The sequence below is a fragment of the Nothoprocta perdicaria genome, unplaced genomic scaffold (genome assembly GCF_003342845.1).
Source record: "Nothoprocta perdicaria isolate Ctin4 unplaced genomic scaffold, notPer1 scaffold_42, whole genome shotgun sequence".
In the NCBI taxonomy this organism is placed as follows: domain Eukaryota; kingdom Metazoa; phylum Chordata; class Aves; order Tinamiformes; family Tinamidae; genus Nothoprocta; species Nothoprocta perdicaria.
The window spans coordinates 674,064-700,955 of NW_020455666.1; the positions used below are offsets into that span (position 1 = coordinate 674,064).

At 49.3% G+C, this 26,892-nt stretch overlaps 3 protein-coding genes across 3 annotated transcripts in view; 2 read left to right on the plus strand and 1 right to left on the minus strand.

The window, feature by feature from the left end:
• The window catches only part of PBRM1 (polybromo 1), a 48,107-nt gene extending 29,032 nt beyond the window's left edge, over nucleotides 1-19,075 (plus strand). Inside the window, exons 23-31 of the mRNA XM_026046006.1 lie at nucleotides 433-578; nucleotides 914-1,071; nucleotides 1,752-1,935; nucleotides 2,269-2,479; nucleotides 5,053-5,254; nucleotides 12,808-12,963; nucleotides 15,226-15,296; nucleotides 15,619-15,835; nucleotides 16,229-19,075. Coding sequence (XP_025901791.1) covers nucleotides 433-578; nucleotides 914-1,071; nucleotides 1,752-1,935; nucleotides 2,269-2,479; nucleotides 5,053-5,254; nucleotides 12,808-12,963; nucleotides 15,226-15,296; nucleotides 15,619-15,835; nucleotides 16,229-16,401 — 1,518 coding nt within the window. The 3' untranslated portion in view covers nucleotides 16,402-19,075. The remainder of the gene's footprint in view (nucleotides 1-432; nucleotides 579-913; nucleotides 1,072-1,751; nucleotides 1,936-2,268; nucleotides 2,480-5,052; nucleotides 5,255-12,807; nucleotides 12,964-15,225; nucleotides 15,297-15,618; nucleotides 15,836-16,228) is intronic.
• Nucleotides 19,076-22,017: 2,942 nt separating this feature from the next.
• LOC112953063 (probable G-protein coupled receptor) lies at nucleotides 22,018-24,231 on the plus strand. Its single transcript, XM_026046059.1, has 2 exons — nucleotides 22,018-22,047; nucleotides 22,417-24,231. Exon 2 carries the CDS (start codon nucleotides 22,540-22,542, stop codon nucleotides 23,764-23,766), a length of 1,227 nt encoding a protein of 408 aa, XP_025901844.1. The 5' UTR covers nucleotides 22,018-22,047; nucleotides 22,417-22,539; the 3' UTR covers nucleotides 23,767-24,231.
• Nucleotides 24,232-24,662: 431 nt separating this feature from the next.
• The window catches only part of PCBP4 (poly(rC) binding protein 4), a 3,074-nt gene continuing 844 nt past the window's right edge, over nucleotides 24,663-26,892 (minus strand). Inside the window, exons 2-11 of the mRNA XM_026046113.1 lie at nucleotides 26,777-26,886; nucleotides 26,556-26,672; nucleotides 26,364-26,483; nucleotides 26,150-26,278; nucleotides 25,976-26,050; nucleotides 25,863-25,907; nucleotides 25,697-25,772; nucleotides 25,549-25,601; nucleotides 25,200-25,369; nucleotides 24,663-24,993 (exon numbers count right to left, since the gene is read on the minus strand). Coding sequence (XP_025901898.1) covers nucleotides 24,708-24,993; nucleotides 25,200-25,369; nucleotides 25,549-25,601; nucleotides 25,697-25,772; nucleotides 25,863-25,907; nucleotides 25,976-26,050; nucleotides 26,150-26,278; nucleotides 26,364-26,483; nucleotides 26,556-26,672; nucleotides 26,777-26,886 — 1,181 coding nt within the window. The 3' untranslated portion in view covers nucleotides 24,663-24,707. The remainder of the gene's footprint in view (nucleotides 24,994-25,199; nucleotides 25,370-25,548; nucleotides 25,602-25,696; nucleotides 25,773-25,862; nucleotides 25,908-25,975; nucleotides 26,051-26,149; nucleotides 26,279-26,363; nucleotides 26,484-26,555; nucleotides 26,673-26,776; nucleotides 26,887-26,892) is intronic.

Here is a 26,892-nt window from a genome sequence, read left to right on the forward strand (position 1 = left end):
GAATTAATGCACTGAATGTAGAACATTGGTATTGCCTTATATGAGAGTTGACTCATGAAATTTCTGTGTATGTTAATTTGGTCAAATAATTAATTCCTGCCTTCTAAGTGTATTATTATGCTGTAAAATATCCCATCARCTTAGGCTGAGGAGGCTTAGCCAGTTGACAACAGTGAGGCAACAGAACAAAACATAAATAAATAAAGGGACCTGTGAATTACTGTTCTGGCAAAGTTACCGCTTTTACAGTTAAATAGGAAAGTTAGCAAAATAACATAGTAGTGGAGTGAAGATAAAAGAAGTGTGGCCTTTTTTTTCCCTTGTGAAAGAAATATTTTCTTTCTTTATAAAATCTTGCTTTTTCTGGCATGGTTTTATTTCAGTGATTGCTTTTCCTTYGTTAGAAGTTTCTCAATGTGTGCTCTTCTGTAGGACAAAGAAGATGTTCCAGTAGAAGTGTCCAATGGAGAACCTGGTTGCCATTACTTTGAACAGCTCTGCTACAATGATATGTGGCTTAAGGTTGGGGACTGTGTCTTCATAAAATCCCATGGGTTAGTGCGACCTCGAGTAGGAAGGTAGGTGCAACTTCTTTATTTGCAGTTTGTGCTTATAAAAAAGAACTTCAACGAAAGATTGGCTTGTTGCAAAGAGTAGAAAAGATGATGATGATGATGGGAGGAGATCTTCTGAAGGAAGCAAAATGTTAGAAACTCMTAACAGGTTGAAGTTGAAGCACAACAAGCTGAAAAGATGATGCAGCTATAGAGTGGGAATAAAGATGACCTTCAGACTGTTGTTTTGTACTTGAACATCTTTCCTGACAGTCTTCCTGAACAACATGCTGTCTTCAGCTGCATCATGTACAAAAGAAGATCATTCAGTCATGTCACTGTTTTCTTTTTTCTTCTAGAATTGAGAAGATGTGGGTACGAGATGGAGCTGCATATTTTTTTGGTCCCATCTTTATCCATCCTGAAGAAACTGAACATGAACCGACGAAAATGTTCTACAAGAAGGAAGTGTTTTTGAGTAACTTGGAGGAGTCCTGTCCTATGACTTGCATTTTGGGTAATGATCATGAACTTTAAATCCAAAGGATTCTCTCTTTTCCTAAATGTCTTAAAAAACTGAAGCAATTTATAATTACATGTAGATTTGATTTCAAGTAATTGATTTTTTTTCTTGTACTATGAGGGGGAGAAGAGATTGCTCCATCCAGTTCCACAATGCACGMCTGTTTTTGGGGCCTGTAGTGAGAATTTTCATCAACAGGAAGCTTTCCTATAAAATGGAATTCCATTTACATAGCTGAATATTGGCTACAACCAGAGGACAGAACACTCATGATTGTCATTGTTCCAGTGTATTGTACCTGGAAAGTCCTAAAAAATCTCCTTGAAAAGAAGACCAAAATTGGCTTTGAGAAAGAAGAGGACCATGTGCACCTCATCTTGTAGCTAACATTGAGTGCCAGATGTAGTTAACTGGGGAGTATTATAGATTTTGATATTTTGACAGTTTTCTTGTTCTTAAAAGACACAAAAGTTGTGTTGGGTTTCTGAAGATTTCTCATAGGCAACGTTATTTAGTATAGAGATGTCAATTAGTGTATTTTCTGTGGTAAGGCTAAATATTGAATTTTTTTTTTTTTTTTTAGGCTTAGGAGAACTAAGAGGTAGGAATCCCCACCTCTCATAAAATGCCCACAGWTGTGGCCACCTTCTTATTCAGCTCTTTCGTTTTTGCAGGAAAATGTGCTGTCCTGTCATTCAAGGACTTCCTCTCCTGCAGACCAACAGAAATCTCTGAAAATGATGTTTTCCTTTGTGAGAGCCGCTACAACGAGAGCGACAAACAGATGAAGAAATTCAAAGGGCTCAAGAGGTTTTCACTCTCCGCAAAAGTTGTCGATGATGAGATATACTATTTTAGGTAAAAGYGTTATGGGAAAGAAGCAATCGCTTGAACACTCTTCTGTGTAGAAATGATTGTGTAGAAAACAGGGCACTTGAGAAGGAGTCCAGATAACATCAGCATTTATATCCGTGTTTCACTGTTATTAGTGGATCTTCTTTCTTCTCTTGGCTTCAGGAGAGGTCATTTTGTTATCAGATCCCTTGAGATTGAGTTAAAATGCTTGTCATGCTGAGGTCCTCATTATGGGTAGTAAAGAGCTTTCCAGCTGGTGATCATTGATATAAATAAGAACATTAGCTTSTAAGTTAAGTAACATCAGCTTTGTCTCTTCTCTATGCCACTTTATAGAAAACCTATAGTTCCCCAGAAGGAGCCGTCCCCTCTGCTAGAAAAGAAGATCCAGCAACTAGAAGCAAAATTTGCCGAGTTGGAAGGAGGTGAAGAAGACATAGAAGAGATGGGAGAAGAGGAAGGTGACATCACTGAAACACCCTCTATTCCTCAGCTTCAGACGCCGTTGGCCAGTGACCTGGATATCATGCCTTACACTCCACCACAGGTAAAGATCTTCCCTAAGAAACCTTTAACATTTAGTATTCCTCAATCTTTTTTCAAACCAAATAAACACAAAAGAGCAGAAACATTTTATCCCAAGTACAAAAGAGATTTCTATTTCAGTTTAGTAGTATTTGGAATAACTTTACAGGAGAGTTTAGCATATCCTATATGATAGTCATGATTATAATACTTAAGTCTGTTTAAATCCTCACAAAGGAAGCCTGCATATTCAGGAAATAATCAGGGGTTGTAACACAGAACATTTGTATTTCTTACTAGTAGCATGACACTAAGAAATATCAGGTCCTTTTGTGAAATATATGCAAATTTTTTTTTTTAATTCTAAATTTACATAGTAACATCTATTTCTAAGCGTTGAAAAAGACTTAATTTAGGTGCCACATTTTTGTGAGCTTTTAGAAAAATCTATGCATCCTTTTCAAAGGACAAAGAATTTTWTTTTTTCTTATATGGACATTGCAAATCACTGATAGGTTTTGCATTGTCATTTATATTTGGAAACTGGAATTTGTAGAAAGTTAAAAATAATCATAACTCTTTTTGCATCTTGGTGAGCATGCTAGAAGTTAGGGAGTTACTCTGCTGGTGAATGCAGATAGGGAATCATCATTTATTTAACAAATGATGCCAAATGGCATGCTCACATGCCATTTTGATAGCAGCAGTGACTCATGGCACATCAAACAGGGCATTTTTTGTCTGTCTTCCCTCTCTTGCTGTGGCCCTGACACAAGCCCTGGTGTTTATGTAACTGAGAGGTGAAGCAGGGTGAGAAGTTGCTTTATCTGAAATCTAACTTGACCAGAAAGATTGTTTGCAGCTGAATTAAATCCTTTATCCGTTTCCATCAGGTTGTCATGATACAATTGTCAGCATTAAAGGAACAGTGGAGTGACTTGCTGGGATTGGGAAGGGGGTTGGGAAGGAGTTTGGGACATTTCTACCAGCAATGTGGGCTTCTCTTGAGTTTTTCTGTTAAAATTACATCCTTGCTGACAGTAGAAGATGATGATGAGGCTTCTGGATAGAAATAACTGACTTTGGATGTCATGGGCAAAAAAAAAGGTGATGAAATGGAAAGCTTTAGTTTAGTTTGAGTCTATGTTTTTGTCACATGGTCCGAGCATCAAACGCATTTTCCTGCRCGAAGTTGTCTTGTTGCTCTCATTTTTACAGTGCTAAATTCATAAGTAGTATGAAAAGTCTTGCCCAGTATTACAAAGATAGCATATTGATATTGGCATTGGCCAACTATTAAAATAATAGCCAACACGAGGAATCCAGACAAGTGAACATGTGGTATTGTGGGCCTTGACAAACAGCTGGGTGCCAGTCTTCCCGCTGCATAGTTTGTTGCGAAATCATGAAGGAGAACCTGAGGCAAAGGAAGATCTGGAACCCTCTTTTTTAATTTTATCATTATGGCTGAGAAAAAAGCATATAAAAGTGATGTGGTGTTGAGTCGCAGGCATATTTCTTCTCCTGTAGCTTCGAAAACTGAAAATGCAGTTATCTGACTCAAACCAAGAAGTTTCTGGTTTTGTATCAGAGAGGTAAAATTATGGAAAGTAGAACCGAATTCAGAGCTCTTAATGTTTTTCCAAGTCCTCTTTTCCCTTCCAAACTGATGAGTAGGCTTTTCCTTTGGATTACCGTTATCAAAACTTTGCTGCAGGCACTGTGCAGGCAAAGCAACGGGATAAATGTGCAGCTGTTTGAGTGCAGATATATGAAAGGCCAAATATTTCTCTCATTTTTTTTCCCTTTGCTGATTTGGGAACTCCTTGTGCTTGCCTCAGAAGCAACATTGGTTGTACCTGGTCTGTGGTTCRTCTCAAGATCTATGGGGAAGGTTTCTTCACTTCCTCCATCGTAAACCTTGAAGGGTTACCTCCCAAAAACATATTAAAGATGGGCTGCCATTTGAAAACGGTTACAACAGAGTCTAAACTCTGATTCTTGAAATCATCTATAGGAAGGCATGAGTTGATCCTGTCTTAAAGTAATTTGAAGTTGACTTTTAAAGTGGGTTAACACAACTGAAGCTTTGTTGAAGCTCCCCAAGAGTGTTGGGCTAGTGGGCTCAGAGTGGCGAGTGGAAGGGCTAGCATGGCTAGAATAAAAAAAAATTGGATGCATTTGTCTCTTTTATCCTTGAAATATTTGGCAATGATTGCCAGCCCAATCATAGACCTCTCGTTCAGTCTGGAAGAACAGCAGCCGATAGGAAATGCTCTTTATTGTGTTCACTCAGACCTTTGTGAAGCCCCAGTTATGAGGTTGGCCTTAGGTCTGTAAGAGTTGAAAAGGATCAAATCATTGATTTTATTATTTTATTTTCTTTGTGCTTTCCTTAAGTGTGTGTTTTGCTGTCATTTGTGAGTAGCAGATGCCCCTCTCTTCAAGGGCTGTRAGTTTGCATGGTCCTCACACAAATGTATGCAAGAAAAAGGTGAAACGCTTTGAAATGTTATTTCTTAACGACTTTGGATTTTGTAAGTTGAGAGGCTGCTCTCTTTGTACGCTCGTGGTCATCACTGCTTTTCCTCACAGTCCACTCCCAAGTCTGTTAAGGGCAGCGCCAAGAAGGAGGGMTCAAAAAGGAAGATCAACATGAGCGGTTACATCTTATTTAGCAGCGAGATGAGAGCTGTAATTAAAGCTCAGCACCCGGACTACTCCTTTGGAGAGCTCAGCAGACTTGTAGGAACTGAATGGAGAAACCTGGAAGCGACCAAGAAAGCAGAATATGAAGGTAAATAAGAACTAAAATTATAATCTCTCTTCTGCTTTTCTCTTTCTAAATATGATCATTACTTTTATTCAGATGGCAGGGTTAACAAAAGAAGATACTTATATTTATGTTCTGGATGTACCTTAAAGAGACGCTCATATTAAGAGATGACTGAAGAGGAGCAAGGACTATTATTTAAGTGATGTAGTTCACTGGATCATTGTGACAACTGATTATTTAACTTTGCCACAAATAGCTATCCACAAAGGCAAAGAAAATGGGGGGGAAAGGTAAAAGGCGTGGGGCATGGAGGGAAATTGCTGGAAGTCAATTGAAAAAAAATGTCGGTAAAAGTTTCCTTTAAGCAAGAAAGGGGATTTTGAACCAGAAGCAAGAAGCTCCTCTGAGCTGAGAGGCAGGTAAGAAAATACGCAGGGGAGCAGGAAGAAAAGCTCTTTCATTAACTGAACTCAGATTCTTAAAAAGACTAGTGGACTAAAATCAAGGATACATCACCTGGTACAGTGCTGGGATGTTCCTGTCCCAGTTGTTCAGTCATTGAATTGTAACTAGTTTTATTAAGAGATCTCATATCCTCAGTAAGCCTAGAAATATATTGCGTACAGGAGATGCTTTAGAAGGACCTTTCTTTCTTTTTTTTCTGTCTTTTTCTTTCTTTCCTGCTAATATTGATCCTTGTGCTTCAACCTTTTTTGATCAAGATCAAAAGACAGTTGCTCTTTAAAAGCAGTCCCTATCCAARCCAAATACTTTCCCTTAGCATCTTAGACCTATTGCTATAGCTAACAAGGCATCAACATTTCCCACATAAATCCCCTTTTCTTTTTTAGGCAGTTTTATTGGAAGAAAATACCCCTGTGGATAGGAAGGTTTCAACACTCTAGAAAGTTATTACCTGCTTAAGTTATAGATGGGCTTTTAAACCTGGAGTTTGGTAGCTTTTTTGCATACTCAGAACTTAAGGGCAACCTTCACCTTCCAACCCAAGGTTTGCAGGCTGCCACTTTGCACCCTCGCCCTCCTCAGCCCTCTCTGAATTTGCGGCAGAACCTTTTTTTTTTGCAGTTCTGGAGAGTAATTCAGCACCACTCCTCTACGTGTGAGTTTTCTTTGCAAACGCTGCGAAGGAAATGGTAATGCTCTTTCTCGGTGAATATACTCTAGCCTCTTTTTTCTTTTTTTTTTTTTTTTCTATTTTACTTTTCTTTAACACCATTCTAGGTGCACGTGGTATCTTTATGTTGACAGGTCCCTCCTTCTGGGCTAAGTCTCCAGCAATAGGACAGCTTCGTAGCTTAGAGCAGCTCGACGTCTTGCTTTGGGAGATATGGCTGTAACGTAAGAGTAGCAACAGTGGCTGCCCATTGTGTTCATGATAGCCCAAGTGCTTCCTTTTTAATCCTCTTTCTCACTGAAAATTTTCCAAAACTTTGAGTTTTGGACTGCGGTTTCTCAGGCTTGGTGTCTGCCCAGAACCAGACTTGCTTTTCTTTCCTTTTGAGCAACTGGGGTGGGATTACAAAGCGTTCAAACTGTGTTTGCTTGGCACGGGTGAGGGAGAGTCTCCTTTCTTTAGTGTAGTCACTGCAGCAGAGAGCAGGAAACCGGCAGGCTTTGACATCTGAGTGGGAAAAAATGCCTTTCTGTATTTTGGGGAAATGTGGTTTGCATTTTTAAATCCATTTTTGGCCCACTGGAAAGTGCACTTGGTATATACACAGAATAATATTTAATTTATAGCAGTAGCCAAAGAACAGGCTGCAATGGAAAGGCCTGCGTGATAAATTCAAAATACAGTAATACAAGGAGAATGAGGCAAAACCCTCTTTTAAGGAGAAGCTCAAAGGAGCAGGTCTCCTTTCTGTCTTTGGAGATGCATTGGAAACGTCAGCAGCGCTTGTGCTCTCAAGCACTGTCCTAGATAAATTATCTGGGCTGAGATTCACGGAGGTAAATGCTCCAGGCTGAACTTCTTGCCCCGCTCCCCTCTTCCCTTTGGGCAGTGTTACGAGTTTCATCTGTTAGTTCTGTGCCAGCCAAGACGTGGAGAGAGACCAGGTAAAACTCAAGTTTTGCCCTATGCCGTGTCCTCCTTGAAATCTCAGCGCCTCAAAATCTAATAAAATTGAAAGTTTAGAGTAACTTCTCATTCAGCAGAGAATTTCCAGATTTTTTTTTTTTTTTTTTGAACTGGCCAAAAATAGATATAGTCATAACAGCTATTTTACCTTTTCACTAAATACCTGCTCCAAGGAGGTTTAATTTCATTTTTCTACTTGAGCATCTACCATAGCTTATGTATTTTGTGCCTGGTCGTTTGCAAGTTGCCTGTAGCAAATTTGGGACTTTCTGTGCGTCGTCGTCTYGAAATTCCAGAACCGAAAAGCAAGGAAGGAGATGCCCTTAAAAATGGGACTGGTCTTTCAGCATATGGATAATAGTTCCAGGAGCTCCTGCAGGATACAGTTGCACCCTACCCACTGGGAGTCGCATCCTAGGGAAAGCTGGTACCATGGGCAGGATAATTTAATCTCCTGGATGAGCAGCTTAGCGTGGTTGGACRGAGGACCCTGGTTGCTGTTTTAGTGGCAGTTTGCATCTTTTGCCAACTGCCAGCCAACTTCTAGCCCTGCGTTCCCTGTTGCTGAGGTTTGCTGGAGGCGTATGCTGCATTTCATTTATTCTTCGGCGTTGCTCATTGCTTTCAGTGGGATATAATGTGCAGAGTAAACAGCCTAGTGCCTTGCATGTCCCCCAAGTCTGCCGAGGAGGCGTTGGGCAGAGCTCCATTTTGGGGTTGGTTTGGCTTTTTCTTTCTTTCTTCTTCCCATGGCCACTCGCCCTTCCCCTAATGTCAGGTTCCCTGGTCAGATACCCCAGCACGTAGGGTCGCAGTGAGACCCTTGATGGAGATACCCACCAGATCCATCACACCRAGGACACAAGTGCCCTCCACTGAACGGCAAATGTGAGTTAGCGGGAGGAAAAAAAAATTAAAAAAGGAAGGAATAGCTCAAGGGGGACTAGAATGGGCAAAAGTGACAGAGTGGCAGGGGGAAAATATATATATTTATRTATTTTTTTGGTTCATCACTGCTGCTTGTTACGCTGCAAACATGAAGGACCTGTCGCCGCTAGGGAAATGTTGCAGCCATGCCCAGCTTTGCCACTGCCTTCCAGCTGCATCAGCAGTGAAAATACTGGTAGTCCCCCCAAAAAACAACAGGCCACCAAGTGATCCCTGCTGTCTGCACCTCGCTCCAGGGCCTGTCTGGTAGAGCTGGTGCTCGAAGCTCCAGCAGCAGCTGGTGGCCGTGGCTCCGAGTGCCGTAACTGAGCCGGCGGGCTCCAGAGGAGCGACTTCTTGCCGTGTTTCCCTAGTGTGGACTGAGCCAAGAGCTGCTTCTCCTTGGTAACACTGGTGTTAATTATCACATTTGCCTTCTGACTTTTTAAATTTAAAACAGAAAAAGACTTAAAAATTCAGTGGAATATTTTTCACGGAGGGTTTTGGACAAGTCTTAGCCATGGCCAGCCCGGCCGGGATAGCGAGAGGGCTCCATTCTACGTGCTCCATAAACCATGCCAGCGTCGTGCTAGTCCTTTTGCAATGAACAGCTGATGATTTTTTTTTAATTTATTTATTTTTTATTTTTTTGGGGAACGTTCTGGGTTACGAAGCAGAACTGAAAATCTGAAACTGCTTTTACAGAGCGGGCAGCTAAAGTTGCTGAGCAGCAGGAGAGAGAGCGAGCAGCACAGCAACAGCAGCAGAATCCCTCACCCCGGGCAGGCACTCCTGTCGGGGCTCTTATGGGGGTGGTGCCGCCTCCGACACCTATGGGGATGCTCCCTCAGCAGTTGACACCCGTTGCAGGTAAAACGTAGGAGCTACGACCATTTTTTCCTCATCCACTATTATCCCCCTCCATAACTCTGAACCGCTCTCTCGGGTCACGTTGGTCTTAAGGAGAGAGGAAAAATAATGATGATGATGATGAACTTGGCCTCTTTGGGCTTCCTTTGAGTGGTGGACGTGGGCTGGTGGCCCCGTGTTGCTCGAGGCTGGTGGGACCTTGGGCTGTGGTCCTGTCCTGCTGGTGGTTATTGGCTCCGGTTGTGGTTATTGGCTCTGTTTTAGAGAGCTCGTGCATAGGCAGGGAGGGAGAGCCAGCCCTGCAGTGCTGGTGCTGACCTCGAGGGCTGTGTTTTCAGGGATATGGAAAATATCCAGAATCCTACCCGAGCTTTAAACCCCAGCTTGAGCTTGCAGAGTAGCCCCCTGGTAAGCAGAGCAGGCCAGGAGTCAGCACCGTTGCAGAGACACCCGTGCAACCCAACGTTGCTGTGTTGGTCGAGTGGCTTTGAGGACAGGACGGAGCGAGGAGACCTTCCCCTGTGGTCCTTGTCACTAGGTGGTGTGCTCCTTACAAGCCCTAATCCCACTCAGTTCRCAGCCTAGGTATTTCCAGGATGAGATCCGCAGGGTAGGCAGCTTTATAGGAGCCAGCCTCATACCTGGGGGCAAATGTGCTAGACGGGGCATAACCAAGTTATCTTTCTTCCTCTCTTTCTGGTTTTAGAACAGGTTATCTAGATGGTGTTACTTCAGTAAGGTCCAAATAGTGCCRAGCATGTAAAAAACTTTATATATATATATTTATATAGGAGGTGTTTGGTTTTGGGGAGCCTTCGGCTTGGGTGTTCCCCGCAGGACGTTCCTATTAGTCCATATATTATTTTTCTCATTTTGCTTTCCCATCTCTCAGACTGTGGCCGTGCTTGGAGCTCCCAGCCGCAAGGGTTTCTCCCGGTGATCCCTAAATGCCCTTTGCACAGCTAGACCGCATGGATATTTAAGGTAGTGAGGGCAGAGGTCTCGTTTGGTGGGTGCTCCCCACATCACAGCAGCATTTCTTTACACCAAAGTGCCCCTAAAAGTGMTTGAAAACCCAGCAGATTCGCCTTGCACTGTGATAACTTTCTTCCAAACTGTTTTCAGGTGTTTGTGTGTGCATATATATACATACATACGTGTGTTTGTACATATACATTTATATAAAAAATATTTCTCCAGTGTTACTTCTTTTGAGAGTAATGTATTTCAATCCAGAAAGCCTAGGAATATCATCCTCTTTTTTTTTTCTTTCTTTCTTTTTTTTTTTTTTTGTAAATCACTTTTCCCTTATTTTGGAGGTGGCAGCTAATAGGCAATCTGTATTATTGATCCTTCCATAAAACTTTGTTCCAAATGTACATTCTACCCTCTGTACGTGCCAGCTTCCTTCTCCTGGCAGCCTTCTCCAAAGCAAAGGAGTCAAAGACCATCTTGTAATTCAAGCAGCCAAGAATTTGGGTTTCTTGGCCTTGTGAAACACTTCCTTCAAGCAGAAGGTCAAATAGATCTATGTAAACTCTTGTAATCTAAACCCAGTCTGTCTTTTGGTCTCCTCTTACCTGGATCTATCTTATTTATTCAGTGGGGACCCCTTCCAAGTCAGCCTCCATCCTGCAGTTGTGTTCAGGCTGCAGTGTCCTGCTTTTCCCCCTATTCAAAACTGCTTCATCCCGGCACTTTTATTTCTTTTTAGGGCCAGCGAGGTCACCTGGCACTTTGCAAGATGCACTTTGCACTTCTTTTTGCAGGCAGTGCTCCAGCTGCTTGTATACGTAGGTGTTGCAAAAGCTTATTTAATTTCGTGTTGTTTTGGTTAAAAAAAAAAGGAGGGGGGGGAGGAGGAATTCCAGGTAATTCCAAAGAACTGACAAATCTCTGCTGAGCATAGATCGCCAGTGTTGACTAGTGTCAAATCCAAGGGGAAACTTGGAGGTGGGATGTTAAAGTGGCTGCTGTGTGACCTTGGGATGAGCTACAAGAACCACTTTCTCCTGGAGACTCTGCTGTTCATTCAGTAGATACCTGCAGTAAATATTTAACTTGTGAATGTGGAAAGAAGCTTTTGTGGCTGACCCCAGGCAGGTCGGTTTTGGTTTCCTTTCCTCTACGGACTTCAGCAAGGTTTGTAAATCTATTGAGGATGTAACTGCAGCTCAGGGGCAGGAGAAGTCCCAGGGTGCAGGAGGAGCACGGTAGGGTTGTTTGGACTGATTCCTTCTTTGTTGTTGTTGTTAGAAACATGGATTTTACTAGGATTATAAAGAGGTACAGCTGAGTTGCCAGATGCTTTAAATAGATGCCCAAAAGCTACTCAAGCATTCACGTAGCTGTCTTGTGTAATGCAAGAAGGTGCCTTGAGGGAGGTCAGTCCTTCATCTCTCCATTGCCCAGGTCAAGTTTGGCACTTGAGGCTTCTCACCTGGTAGCTCTTCCTCAGCGGCTGCCAGATGGAGCTTGTGCTTGGAGGCTCCCTGGCCTGTGTTGMCTCTGAGGTCCACGCAGCCACAGCTCATGCAGGTTTCCAGCCCTTCTTATTCCAGAAATCTCTCTTTTGAACGTTTCCAGCCCTTATTTAGAGCATGACAAAGACACTGTAGATGATACCTTGGTGCAGACTCTCGAATCTCCAGCATTTCTCTTACCTGCATTTCTCTCCTCTCTCCAGACCTGCTCCTGTCCTCTCTCATCTCTTCATTGTCTTTCCAGCTCCTTCCTTGGTTCTCTRACAACATCTCCATTCAAGCCAACGAGCAGGGAGGAAAGCAGAGCGGTGCTGGGGCGGCGGGGAGGGACAAGCAAGCTAAAAGGTCTAGGACCTCATGAAGATACTGCCCACATGTTGTCTAGTTTCACTTAATGGACAGCAGCAAACCTGGCTAGAAAGGAGAATAAGCTTTGAATCCTCTTCACTCGCATAATAAATAATGAGCAGCAGCACAATACTGTTTTATCTGTATTTTTCCTATTAAAACACATGGAAAATATTGACAGTGAAATGCTGTGAGGGGATCTGAGTGCTCTTTTAAGCCCTTTGCTTCAGTCAGGGACCAGAGGAGAAGTCACTGCAGCCTGGCAGTTTATAATTTGTGTTACTCCCTTTACAGTGCACGTGGTTTAGTAAGAATAATAATTTAAAAAATCACAGCTTTTAGCTGTAAGTAGGATGTAGTAGTCTCTTTACATGTTAATTTTGCAAATGCAGTGCAGAAAAATGCAGGTTTTTTTCCGTTCAGGTTTCATCAGAGCTGTCTTACAAAGCAGGGCTGTGTGTAAAACTTGTGCAGTTAGGGTCGTGCTCGTGATTTGTATGCAGATGGCAGAGCTTTAAGCCGCGTTAAAATTGCTTGCGTTAGTAACGTTTAATTGTGGCTGAATTGATCCTTTGTGTTAACATGTCTGAACATTCAGCATTTCTGCCCCGCGAGGACCATACAAATCCGCCAAATACTAATTCATCAGAAGGGCAGTGGTTCATATCGATAACTTTATCATTTTCAATTTTTTGGTTGGCTTTCTTTTTGCAAGACACTAATTATAGTATCGCCTTGCCGTACTAAAGGTGCCTTTTTTTTTTTTTGTGGATAGTGCATGTTTTACTGTGTAGCCCATGTTGCATGTTATTGATGCATGTCTGAAATTTGTTGTGTCCTTCAAGGCATGATAAGTGGCTATCCACCGGTGCTGCCACCTTTGCAGGGCCCAGTTGATGGCATTGTTAGCATGGGCAGCATGCAGCCACTTCACCCAGGGGTGCCTCCACCCCACCAACTTCCACCAGGTATGCCAGGCATCCCGGGCATCCCACCACCCGGTAAGAGCCTCATCCTCATTCGCTCCTTGTTGCATTTTTCGTGTTGTCGCCGTTTTAACCCCCTTGTTCTCCACAGCTTGGCTCGGTCCTGGCTCAGTGGGTGGTTTCTGAGCGTTGCAGGTTTGTGTAGAGCTGCTGCTTGTGTGAGGTGCAGGCAAACGGGTGCCGTTGGCAACAGCACGTGCCGCAGACTGTGGTGCTGCTCCATCCAAACACCTGAGAATGGAGCTTATCAGAGGTCTGAAAAGCTGAAATCAGCCCATTCATTCCTTTATCACCTGAATTGCSTCCATACGCCTTAAAATAAGACTTGCAACTCCTTCCTCGTGTTAATATTCTCCAGTATTCACACTGCACTTAAATGAATGCAGTCATTTAAGACCTCTTGGCCACAGGGAGGAGGTCAAAGTGGATTGCCTTTAAGCAAGGTAGACRTTCTGATTTATATCAATAGCCTAATACATTATTATTAAGAACAAGTGTTCAGATTGAACCTTTAAGATAAATTAGTAATCAGAACTGTGGGGGTAACGTGACCTCCCTATATTATCGTAGCCAAATTTTGCACTGATTTTTGGTAGTATATTTAGTGCACCTTTGATATTTTCTTTTCCAACTCTTATTGAATGCTGAGCTGAATGAGCACTGTGACAGCTCATGAGTATTTTTTTCAGTGTTAGTGGCTTAAAGCCAGTAACACATCCCTCTTATGGGGGGAAAAATGGTTATCTACCTTATCATCCTATTATCTGCTGATCATTTGGATTTTTTTCACCTCTGATATCTCACGTGGATGAGGTGTATCCCACGTGTTCAGCAGTTAAACTGTTAATCCATAGGCAAAAACTGGTATCCTGTTTGCCTGCCCCTGCCTCATTYCCAACCATGTTGATCAGAAGCTCTGTTAGGACTCGATACCTSTATGTAAACTGTTTGTTTGCTTGCTTTATTATTATTTTGAATCCATCAGCATYAGGTATCCTACTTGCATCTTCACTGGTGTGTGAGATTCACTGCAGTGTCAGGAGAACAGCAACRTGTCTGCGAGTGCATCTCCAACTCACAAGGCAGTGATATTTAAACACAACAGCAGCCTATATTTGTTCAGGAAAGGGACCCCAGGGCGCTGCACGACTTCTGCAGGGTGGATATTTATTTTTCCACCTGGAGAACGTGCCACGTGGGAGATGAGAGAGGATCCAGAGGAGCACAGGGGTAGTGCGGGGTAGGGCTGAGGGTACCTGCCCTCCAAACCTCAGCACTTGGTACCACGAAAATACCCTTGCCACAGCACACCCCGTGTGTTACCAGCCCTGCTAAGGGCATTTTGTTGGCACGTGTGCTTTTAAAATAAAGGTTGCACATGCTGAGGCTCATTCATTAGATTCCTCAGTATATCTAGCRCAGCGTCGCATCTTCTGATCACTGATACAGAAATCCGTGTGCAAAATAAAACCCTTAGGAAGAATGAATTTAATTTTCAGTTTTCCCAAGAAASGATACCTCATTTTAACAAGTGGCATAGAAGGAAAAACAGCAGAAGTTGCCCTCATTTGTTCAGCCCTGGGCATCTGCATGTAAGCTCTTAGGAGCWGCATGACTCTCATTTAAATCCGTATTTTGTTGTTTGGGGCTTGGCATCTGCTGCACTCCACACAACGGGGATAAAACTCTTTATTTTGGAAGTTTATTCCAAATGGTTTTTTTATCTTGTGTGKGCGTATATATAGTACTACTTAAGTTTAGGCTTTTTGTGATAACAAAACATATAATAGATGTGGTTTTTTGTGATGTTTTCACTTTCTCCTGCAGTGAATGTAAACTTGAACACACTGAAATGGTGATAGACTGAAATGGTGATAGATTTTTTTTTTTTTTTTTTTTTGATTCCAAGGAGGTTCTGTCAAGGTGAAGTTGTATATTCTAAACTGAACGATTTAGTTAGACAATAACTAAACATCCAAAAAAAAAAAAGAGAAGATTTCTGTTTTCATTTCTTTAATTAAATGAATTCAATGGGCTACATGTGAGTGTTGAACAGTGTCATATTGACTTTATTTTTTTTCCATTCGGAAACTTTAGAAGTGTTTTTTGTTTTTTTACTGGGGTAGATGGGGATATCTGAATGTAGCACAGCTGCTTGAAAGTATTTAAARCGCTAATGTGAAACCTTTTTTATTTTTAATTAAAAAAGCAGTAGGTGACGCTGCTCTGAAATAAGACTAATTCTTTYTTTTTGTTTGTTTGTATTTTGGAATATAGGTGTTATAGGGCAAAACGTCTCCCCCATGATAGGCACTCCAGCGCCAGGAGCAAGTCCGTTCGGACAGCAGGTAAAGCATTTTTTGCATGATTTTTGAGGCCGTAAGACGCCAAAATAGCATCTAAACAGCATTTTGGTCAAGATTCATTGGGATGCACATAGCCTTTCCCAGGAAGGGCATAAATAGAATGTCTGCAGAGATATTTAGGACCATTCCATGTCCTGCCCTCGTAGGATATGCCTCTACTTCCTGAATTAAGTGTTATTAACTAACCAGCTTCCAGCGTTCTGCAGCGTAACCCTGCCAGTGCTCCCTCCCTCCTTGCATTAAAGGCCTGTGAACCGTTTCCACTGTTCCCGGGCTGATTTTCCCGCCTGCTTTGTGCCTGCAGATAGGAATCCTGGGCCCGCCGGGCCAGCAGGCTCCCCCTCCGTACCCGGGCCAGAGCGCGGCGCCGCAGCCCGTCCTGCAGCAGCCCACGACGCCCATGTTCGTCTCGCCGCCGCCCAAGACCCAGCGGCTCCTGCACTCGGAGGCCTATCTGAAGTACATCGAGGGGCTCAGYGCGGAATCCAGCAGCATTAGCAAGTGGGACCAGACCCTGGCAGGTGAGGCTTGGGGCTCGGAGGGGGCCTCRGGGAACCCCCTGCCTCGTGCACGTCCGTACGTTCAACTCCTCTTCGTTATTCATTCAACTCCATTATTCAACTCCTGTGAGTAATGCTGAGTGAATCTGCTTGTTTAATAAAATGCATCCGTGCAAGCAGTAATTAAAGCAAATTGGACCAGGTGGAGCGTTATCGCTGTGTTATCAGCATGCTAATTCCATTAATGTTACAAAAATCTACGAATCCCTTGCGTGGCCTCAAATACAGAGACCAGAAAGCAGTAGAAACACTGTAAAACGATGCTCCCCTTTTACTAACGAGGCTGCTAAATACCAGGGGCAGGACAAATGTAAGGAAAGCAGCAGGTAACTGCTCCATTTCTTGGCTTTGCAGCACGGAGACGAGACGTGCACCTCTCGAAGGAGCAGGAGAGCCGCCTGCCGTCGCACTGGCTCAAGAGTAAAGGGGCTCACACCACCATGGCCGATGCCTTGTGGCGCCTCCGCGACCTCATGCTGCGAGACACCCTCAACATCCGCCAGGCCTACAACATAGAAAACGTCTAAGGGCAGGAAAGGCTGCTCTGAGCCCGGCTTAGCAGGAGTTTTGTGGAACAAGAGCCGTTTTAGTTACGGGGTTGGGGAAAGAAAACCGACGATAATTTGTATTGCATTTTACTGTACATTGCAAGACCATTTTTATATAAGGACACTTTTAATAAGCATATTCCACTTTTTGTTATATTAAGTTGACTTTATCAAATACACGGATTTTTGCATATGTTTCCTTTGTTTGAAAGGCGATTTCATAATTGGTTGAGTGTAGTCRAGGATTCATCTTTCTTATATTTTATTGCTGAGAATCTGATGCCATCGTTTTTATAAAAAAGCGGAAAAAAAAAAAAAGCAAACAAAAAGTATTTGCAGATTGGTACAATGGAATGTGAAATTAGTCATAGTTTACATCGTAGAAGAATGTGTGTACATGTGTTTGTGTGTGCTAGCCACTTCCAGCAGAAAGCTCACTTGGATGTGAGCAGGGAGGAGTTCTTGAAATGAAGCTAAAGGTAAGGGGTGCGTTGATCCTAGGGAAAAAAAAATCAAATTTAAAGTCAATAGAATGAACCACAGCGATCATGGAAGTGCTGGYGCGGATGGGACAAGGGTGTCCCAAGTGCTATCGTTGTCCAGTCCTGTCCAGGTATTTAATTGTGTAGCCAAGGCCRTTATGATCCTAAATTAGTACCAAATCCCACGTGCTTTGCATGCCCTTGAGAGGTGAAATGTTTTCTGTAGCCCGAGCTGCTCCGGRGGGGAATGGGAAGCTGGTTCCCTGAGCAATTGCATGGACCTTTGCAGGAGCCCTGCGGAGCTTGGCATCTGGTTAGGTCTTGGAAGGTAAGTTAGAGAAGGGAGGTCTGTGAAGTAAAGCAGTGGATTTAAGTTCCCACATATTCTCTTAATGGTTAGGTGTAGCTGGGTGTCCGTGTGTGCTTTCCTTAAGTGTTTTGATTCGCCTTAATGGAAGTTTTGCAGGGCAGATGGAGAGAAGTTTGGTGCAGAAATCTGTCTTTAACCAAGTGCTTGCTATACGTGTAAATTCAGCGTATCTGGTAGGTTGGAGAAGAGAACTTGCATTGAAGCCTTCAAAGTTCTTTGGTGGTGTGGGKTTTTTTTTKKTTTGTTTTCACTTGTTTTAATTAGTGAGGTATGTACAGAATTTTCTTGCCAAATTTTGAGTTTGTGAATATCTTCTGCTAAGGCCTTGCCGGTCCTCACAAGCAACCAACCTTTTGGACTGCAAAACTGTTTGTTTAAAGGTAAATCCTTTCATAGCACTTCATTTTACAGAAAAGGAGGAAGTTTTTATTAGTTCTTAATTCATTACATAACTGAGAAAACAGTRTCAATTCGACCAATTGATGACAAGGACATGGTTGCTGCAACACAGTCCAAGAGAAAACTGATTTACCGACGTGCTTTCATCTGACTGCTGGAAATGTTCATCACGTAGAACTATATTTTAAAATGCACAAAGCAGCACAAAAGAAATACATTTGACAGGAGGTTAAAGATTTTATTCAAGTACTAGATACCTTGGATTCTGTTTCAGTGATGTTATTTATACTACTGAGGGTGTAAACTGTTATTTAATAATCCTGGTGAATTCCTMTTCATCTCCCACTCCAAACTTCTAGGCATTGTGTGGAAAACCCTCTAACTACAAGCAGGCACTTAAGGACAGTAAGGTCAGACGTGCAATGCATGGGAAGGAGATAAGAGACATGCAGGGAAATTATGATTTTGAACTCTCCTGCGGTACGGAAATTCTTTACTGGCCTTGGTCAAGTACCAAATTTATTAAATAAAGTAGAAAGGGAATAGCCCTAGACCTTCCCCATATATACAGCATCCTCTTGGAGTGTATCTGGATCACCACAGACCTTGCAGTATTTAGCTGCACAGACGGGATATGGAACAGAATCGAGCAGCAATCCCTAGTTTTGAGCCTTTGGGACCATCATGGATTGTACTAATACCACCAGATTCTCTTATTTCTCAACGTTAACAAAAAAAAATAATAATTACACCAAAGAACCTGGGCTGGATTTTAGTTAAGTTATTGTTTTATTTATTTTCTTTGGAGGACTGGAAGCGCCCGTGGAAGGGAAACGCTTAATTTATCGGAAGGGCAGTGATGGGCAGGCTTGCAGCACTGGCTCTCTCCCACCCCAGGAGCTGAGACCCGACTTGGGCCGCTCTGTCCAGCCCGGGATCAAGCCGGGAATTGTGGAAAAATCCCGGCTCCTCCCGTAAGGCAGCACAGAGCCGCTGGGCTGGCCCTAATCAGCTGTTTTTAGCGTCGTTTATTTATTTCCAAATCATGTCTCTGGATATGGGAGGCATTTCAGTCGATTGCAGTGAAATTTAGGATATAATGGCTACAGTCTAGAACTCAAAACCAGCAAAAGAAGCTTTTTTTTTTTTCTTTTTCTGACTCTGGTTTAAAAAAGAAGTGTCTGTCTAGCTGTCTTACCCGTTTCTTTCTCTTTCTGGATATTTGAATCCCTCTCTTGTTTCCCGCCGCCGTTCATTGTATGGGAGCAAATGAAACTTTCATATTAAAATAAAAGTACGTATGGGAAATGGTTGGTTTCTGTGAGAGTGGGGAAAATAGATGAATCTAGGACCGGGATTTTCATAACCCCCTCCTTGGAGCCCCCTTATTCTTTGTTTCCCTTTCTCAGTCCTTCCCTTCCGTGAGAATTTACTGTTTGTGTAAAAGCTCAACACRTTGTTGGTGATAATCTGGCATGGTTTTGGACCTGGTTCATTCACGCTTGGCTTTTCCTTAAATTCTGTACCCCCCCCTTCAAAGTTAAGCTGATAACCAGGTTTATAACATGTATGTACCATCGGTTTGTTTACCTGAGTCTTTTTAATTTGAATAAAAATAGTTTGCAAAGTGTTTTGGATTAACCAGGTTTGAGTTGTCCTCTTGAGGCTTTTGCTGGCAGGATTTCGCTTCAGGTGCTTGTGGCTGTGATGGATCCAGCTTTACCCACGTCCTCGGTCTGTGCATGCAGAATCCTATAAAGAATTCCTATAAAGAATCCTATAAAGAATTCCTATAAAGACTCTATAACGAATTCCTATAAAGAATCTATAGGAAGGAGCTTCTATTTTGCCCTGTTTAGGACAAGGTGAGGCTCCTAGGTGGTGAGAAGAGCAGCGATGCTGGAAAATACAGGTGAAAATTGAAGCCTAAGGAGCACGAAGAGTAAACCCTGAAAACTTGGTGCCATTGGAAGATGCACAGAGGTCACCATGAAATTCGGTCAGTCCTGATCGCCTCGCCCTTAATTAAAATAAACAGCMAGCCTTAATTCCACATGGGAAATTAATATGTCTCGGGACTGTCCTTTGTGTAGCTGGATAATAGAGGAAATGCAAAATAGGGAAAATGCAAAATACTGCAAAATATTTTACGAAAAAMCAGGATAGAAAAATTCTTTATTAGTAGTAGCAGCAAGAAAAATGAAGCGATAGGGACATTCTGAGCCTGCTAGTTACCAAAAGGCAATTAAAGCAGCCACAACAGCTTGCATTACACTTAATTAACACAGGTGGGACGAGGAGGGCTAATTGCCCCTCGAGCAGCCTGCGCTCTTGGCGGGACTTGCAGCTTTTGAAGACTGGATGAAGCCGCAGAGCGGAGACCAGGGGCTTCTMATGGGCCCTGGTGTCTTGCACGGGGGGCCGTTTGCACCAGGGGGGCAGCCGGTTGTGTGGAAAGCCATGGAGCACAGAGGGAAAGGCAGGGCAGGGAAGTGAGCTCCGAAGAGACGGAAGAGGATGAGGAAGGGCACCAGGAGGAGCCTGGGGAGCCGCATTGGGACACCGCAGGGGCAGAGCTGGGCATGCAGGTGCCCCTCAGCCGTGGCCTCCAAGGGCAAAGCCCYGGCAAGGAGCAGCCTTTGGGCAGAGGCATCAAATCCAAGGATGGGGAGGAGGATGGTGGCACCTGGCACTGCACCCTGGCTCCCTCAGACATGGAGAACTTGGAGCTGCRGAACTTGGAGAAGTCTCCTGGGCACTGGGGTGAGCTCAGGGCACGGGCAGGGCCGTGCAAGCTGGAACAGCCCGTGGGCAGAGATTTGGGTGGCGGGATGAATCTGGGGGAGTCGAAGCTCCTTGAGGGAGYAGAAGGGCACCAGCCTGGAAAGGGGAGCTCACGCAGAGCCCTCCACCTCTCGGGCCTCGCAGCCCACGCCTTGGTCCCCTGGGGGGCACGGCGAGGCTGGGGGTCTGCGCGTGTGCCCRTGGGGTGATGCGGATGGGGCCGAGGTCTGCAAGGAGCGGGTCCTGTCCTGCGGCTGAAGCTGGGACACCAGGGAGGGCCCKTGGGTGAGGGGGATGTCAGTGCCGGAGCGTCACCCGCAGCGTGGTCCAGGGGCTCCGCGTGATGCCCTGGCAGCAGGGGCGCACGGGGTGGCCACGGCCACGGCCAGCGTGGGGGCAGCGCAGCCCCCTCCCAGCCCCCGTGCCCGGAGCAGCAGGGACAACGAGCCGTTCCCTGGCGCCCATCCCGCTCCGTGGCTGGACGGGCCGGGATGCCAGCGGGCATCACCGCGGGACCCACCGCATCCCCACCGGCATTCTGCTTCTCTGGCTCCCTCTCTCGCAGCTGATGGAAAACGACATTGCGCAGATGGGAACCAGATCCTGGTTCCCGGATCTCCTCCCAGATGGGTCCCAGCTCCTGGACATCTGGGAGGGGGCCCGAGGAAGAGGTGAGCAGGACGGGTCACCCGTTCCTGTCTTGCAATGGGGCACCCTGGTTGATCTGCCCTGGCGTGGGGGCTGCACCATGTCCTGATGCTGCCGCTTTGGGGGCACTGACCCATTCACCCTCGGCCACCCGGGCACCCCTGGGATCCCTTCCCTCTGCCCAKGGGGCTGGAGGATGGGGGTTCAGCTCTCGGGGGCGCCCACTGGGCTGGCACAAGCCCAGCTCCCCTTGCTGGTGCCCCAGGTGGCCACTGGGCATCCCGGTGGCTCCCGCCTGGATACACGGAGATCTGCTCTTGGTGGCCACCCCGGCGCGGGTGACGGGYGGCCGTGGGGCCAGAGGTTCCCTCGCGCTGCAGCTGAAAACCAAAGCGCCGGAGCTCGGGCTGGCAGCGCAGGAGCTCGACCACGGAGCAGGGAGGGTGCTGGCCACCAACGTGGGCACGGGGCCGCGCAGGGGTGGCAGCTGGAGGGGCAGCGAGGAGGACGCACGCTGGAGGCCAGGAGATGCCACACGCCTCCCCTGGGTCCCACCACGAGCCCTGGGATGAGGAACCCCAGCACAAGGACCAGGCTGAGCACAGCGCGCAGGGAGGCACCTGGACGTCACCCCGTTCCGTGCCCGCGTTGGGGCACRCGCTGTGCCCGGCGGCCCCGTGCCCGCGGCGCACGGAAGGGACGTCCCGGTGCCCCCCGTCGGAGCCCCCGGCGCTGCTGGGAGCCGGCAGCTGCCGGCGCGCGCTCCCAGAGAGGCAGAGCCCGCGAGTGACAGCCGGTGCCACCCGCCGCCGCGCGCAAACAGGGTGACTAACGAGGAGCGGGGACGGCGCCGGGGACCCCGCCGCGGCGCCGGGAGCCATGCCGGCTCAAAGGGCTCGTCCCGGGAGAAGGGGAGCATCCATCGTGTCCTGTGGAGCGCAGGTACCTGGTGACACCCCCGGGAAGCTCAGGAGCAGGGAGGGCTGCTGGAGATGGGGACCGGGGATGGRGGCTCTGCTGGGGCTTCTCTCGCTGCTCTTTGGGGACTGCCTCCGTTCTGCAAGCAGCAGCGAGAAGGGGAAGGGCTCGAAACCTGGTGTGGGTCCCAGGGTGTCCCCAGGGACGTGTCCTACACAAGCCAAAGGACGGGCTGGTCTCTGGCGCTGGGCTCGCAGGGGACCTCCCCGGGACCTCTCCTTGCTCCGGCGTCTTTGGGGCGCTCTGGTCAGCTTGGACGTCGTTGCCGGGTCCCCCTGTGGCTTTTGCTCAGTTTGCCGCTTCTCCTTCACGATGCTCTCCCCTCCTCACCAGATGAGGAGCCTGCCGGTGGAGGAGATGGTGATCACGCTCGTGGCAGCGCTCTGGTCCAAGGGACGYGGGCAAAGAGCTCGTGCCGCTCAGGTGCAGGAGCTGCTGGCTTAGCCCTCCCGGGGCATGGCCACCCCAATGGGGCTGAACACCACGCACGGCCTCGAGCAGCTCCCTGCCGCGGAGCAGCCCGCGCTCCAGGAGGTGGCGGGTCTTCTCTGCATGATCCTGCTCACGGTCACCGCGCTGGTGGCCAACGCGGTGGTGATGTTCGTCATCCTCAAGGCTCCCCTCCTCAGGAAGTTCGTCTTTGTCTGCCATCTCTGCCTGGTTGATCTCCTCTCCGCCATCTTCCTCATGCCCCTGGGGATCATCTCGAGCTCCTCCTACTTCAACAAGGTCATCTACAGCATTGCCGAGTGCCAGACCTTGATCTTCCTGAACGTCTGCTTTATCAGCGCCTCTATCCTCACCATCTCCATCATCAGCGTGGAGCGCTACTACTACATCGTGCACCCCATGAGGTATGAGGTCAAGATGACCATCAGGCTGGCTGTGGCCGGGGTGGCCTTCGTTTGGGTCAAATCTGCCCTCATGACCATCTTGGCACTGGTGGGCTGGCCAGAAGGCAACGGGGCCACCAGCGCCAGCCGGTGCACGGTCTACTGGAGCCCGGGAGCCCACAAGAAGGTCTTCGTGGTCCTCTTCAGCRTTGCCTGCTTCATCCTGCCCACCATCATCATCTTCGCCGTCTACTGCAGCATCTACCGCGTGGCGCGGACGGCGTCGCTGCAGCAGGTGCCCGGGCCGGCGCGGGCGGCCGCCCCCAGGCCCCGCTCCGACTCCCTCGCCAGCCGGTTGACCATCGCCACCACCAGGAACCTGCCGCTGCCCAGGCTGAGCCCGGAGCGCCTTTTGGCGGGCAACAAGGCCATCCTCACCTTGCTCCTCATCGTGGGCCAGTTCTTGTGCTGCTGGCTGCCCTTCTTCGCCTTCCACTTGCACTCCTCCATCTCCGCCGCCGCCGCGGCGGGCGAGGGCCGTGGGGAGATGGTGGTCACCTGGCTCGCCTACTCCTCCTTCGCCATCAACCCCTTCTTCTACGGGCTGCTGAACCGGCAGATCCGCGAGGAGCTGGCCAGGCTCGGGCGCAGCTGTGTGCACCGGCCGCTGGGGCAGGAGCTGTGTCTCGCTGTGTCCGAGGCCTCCGTGCAGGAGAACTTCCTGCAGTTCCTCCAGAGAGCCACCTGCACGCTGGAGCCCCGCGCCGGCTGCGCCGGCCCCAGGAACAGGCTGGAGCAGAGCGGGGCGGATTGTCCCATCCCGGGTCAGGTGCCCGAGGAGAGCAGCTGAGGAGCGGGGAGCCCCGTCCCACCACGYGGGGCAGGAGGAGCGCGAGTCCTCGTGGCACTGGCTTCATCCACCTGAACTGGCTCCATCCACACCCCATCCCAGTGGATGTGGAGGGGTCCGTGTCCAGGCTTTGCCTCCTCTCCGAGCGTCTATTGCAGACCAAGGCGCCTGCCCGTTCTCTTCCCCCGGGAGAAGGCAGCACAGTTGGGGGATCTCCATCTCCCGAGGCCTGGCGCTGGGACCATCCCTGGCCTCACCAGAGGACCGGTCACCTCAACTGGACAGGCTCTTGCGTGTGGAGGCCAAGCCGGCCGGCTGAAGGACCCTGACACGAGGGCAGGGGAKGGGGTCCCTGCACTTGGACCCATGGACCCCGGTGACCATGGACCACGGGGAAGGCTCCTCACAGCCAGTGGTCCCAGTAACCCCACTAACCCCCGCACCGCCAGCCTCCTCTAACCTCCACTAACACACGGGGCGAGGAGCCGGGTACCCCGCGGCGCCGTCCCGTCTGTGATCCCCCCGTCCCCAGGGAGCGGAGACGCGGGAGGCGCCCRCCCACCCGCGGTGACGGGCATGGGGCACGGGGCACGGCTCCTTTTTCTTGATGTTTTCTGGCAAATCTTATCTTTTTATTAAACCGTCGATAAGTTACAAAGGAGGAAAAAATATAGACTTATATGTACAGCGTTTTCCAAGCCCGCCGGGGCYGGCGCTCCCGTGGGGCTGCCGGGAGGACGGGGGGACAAGTGGGAGCCTTCCCACCAGCGCAGATCCAGGGAAAGGGAGGTCCAGAGACGCCCCTAAGCCGCTGCATCCCTGGCGGCTCCCAAAGCCCTCTCCTCCCTTCCCCTGCTGAGGGATGGTGGGTTCCTTGGGATAAAGGGGGGCCTCTATCCCTGGAGGGCCCCCCGGGCTCCTTCACCCCCCGTCCGAGGGGCTCAGTAGGGCGAGAACTTCTGCCGCTCGCCTTTCTTGGCGCCGTTGGCCGCCGAGATCTTGGTCGTGTAGGCGGCGGTGCCGTTGGGCGCCGCGGCGGAGGACGGCGGCAGCGCCAGGAAGGAGACGGGCTTGATGCCGATGAAGTTGGAGAGGGAGATGGCGTAGGGCGCGCCCAGGAGCGCCGGCGGCGCCGCGACGGGCGGCAGCGCCTGCGGGAAGCCCATGCTGAGGTCCACGGAGCCGGCGCCCGGCGGCACCGGCGAGGTAGATTTGGCCGTCTCTAAGCTGGCAGAGCAAGACGGAGGGATGAGGGATGAGGGATGCCCACCTGGAGGCATGAGGTCCATCACCCACCTCCCTCCAGGAACATGCAGCACCCGTCCCCATCGCAGACCCGCCAACTCAGCGTTGGCTTCGCCCAACACTGCGGGTGACRCTGGGGAGATGTCACCCCCTTGCCACCCCCCAGCTGCTTTATGGGGGGCACCAACCAGGCGGTGATGAGGTACTGAGCCAGGGTGATGCTGACGGGCGAGCCCGTGATGGTGACGTGCCGCTCGCTGGAGCCCTCCGTCTGGTTGCCGATCTTGATGTGGGCGCCCGACATYTGCCGGATCTCGCTGATCTTGCTGCCGTGGCGGCCGATGATGCAGCCGACGAGCTGCGAGGGCAGGGGCGGCGTGACGAGGGCAGCGGTGCCCCTCGGCGCGGACACGGAGGCGGGCACCGGGAGGGCAGGGAACGGCTCTCCCGGGGGAGATGCCCGGGATGGCCGGGTGGCGGTGTCCCCAAGGAAGGACCCCCCCGCCATGCCCACCCCCTTGCCAGCCCCGCACGTACGTCGTTGGGCACCAGGAACTCCTGGGAGCTGCTCTGGGAGCTGCYGTCCAGCCCTGGGGAGAGAGACGGGGCAGGGTTAGGCGTCCCCAGCAGCTCCGTCCCCATCACGCCCAACCCGGAGGGGCCCTGGCGTCCGGGAGGCGCTCACCTGGCACCACGGAGGCCGGCGGCGCCAGGGGCGCGAAGGGCAGCGTGTGTCCCGACAGCTGCTGCAGCTTTGTCACCTGCCCGTGCATGAGGAAGAGGAAGAGGAGCCGGTGAGGAAGGACGGCAGGACGCTCCTCACCCGCCGGTGCCGCCGGCGCGGGACTCACCTCCGCGGGAGAGACGCTGCCGTACTGGCCGTGCATGGAGAAGCCCTGGGGAGATGCGGGCATCAGCGGCGGCTGCGTGGGGACCCCGCCGTGGCCACCCTGCCACCCCTTACCTGGTTGGCAGAGAGCAGGATGGTGCCCAGGGAGAGGCCRGGGTGATAGGGAATGGTGGCCCCCTTCGGAGGCGACTGGAAAGGGAGGCAAGGAGGGGTGAGAGGCGAGGCCGGGCGCTCTCGGGACATCCCACGCGTGGGATGAGGCGGATGGAGGGCCGGGCACGGCGGTACCTCCAGGATGACGGCGCAGATCTGCCGCACGCACTGCACGATGGTGTCGGGGCCGCCCGACACGGTGACCGCCCGCTCCGTGGAGTTGGGCAGCAGGTCGCCGGCCACCTGCACCTGCGCCCCGGTGCTCTGCGGGGACACGGCGGCGGGCGCCATCCCTCCAGCCCGCCATCCCGCCATCCCGCCATCCCGCCGTGCCGCCGCGCGCCCTCACCTCGCGGATCTCGCGGATCTTGGCGCCCGCCTTGCCGATGAGCGAGCCGCACTGGCTGGCGGGGATGACGAGGCGCAGCGTCACCGGCGCCCGGCCCGGCGCGCCGCCGTCCCCCAGGTCCTGCGGAGCGAGGCGCCGCGTGGGGCCACCGAGGCACCGACGGCCCGGAGCGCAGCGGGGACTGCTCCCTACCTCCTCCAGCTTGAAGGCGATCATGGAGACGGCGCGGAAGACGGCGTCGGTGGAGCCGGTGATGGTGGTGATGCGCTCGGGGCAGGAGCCCTCCGAGATGGTGATGCGGGCGCTGCTCTGGGGACGGCGGCAYGCGCCCGTCGGGGGCGGCCGGGACCCTGTTCCCCGCTCCCTGCCCTCCCTTCCCGCTGCATCCCAGGGGAGCCYGCGGGGCCACCTACCTGCTCCCGTATCCGCTTAACGGTCTCTCCTTTCTGTGGGAAGAGCAGGGGGYGGCGGGTGAGGCGCCGGAGCCGCTGTGGCGGCGGGACCCGGCAGCGCCCGCACTCACCTTGCC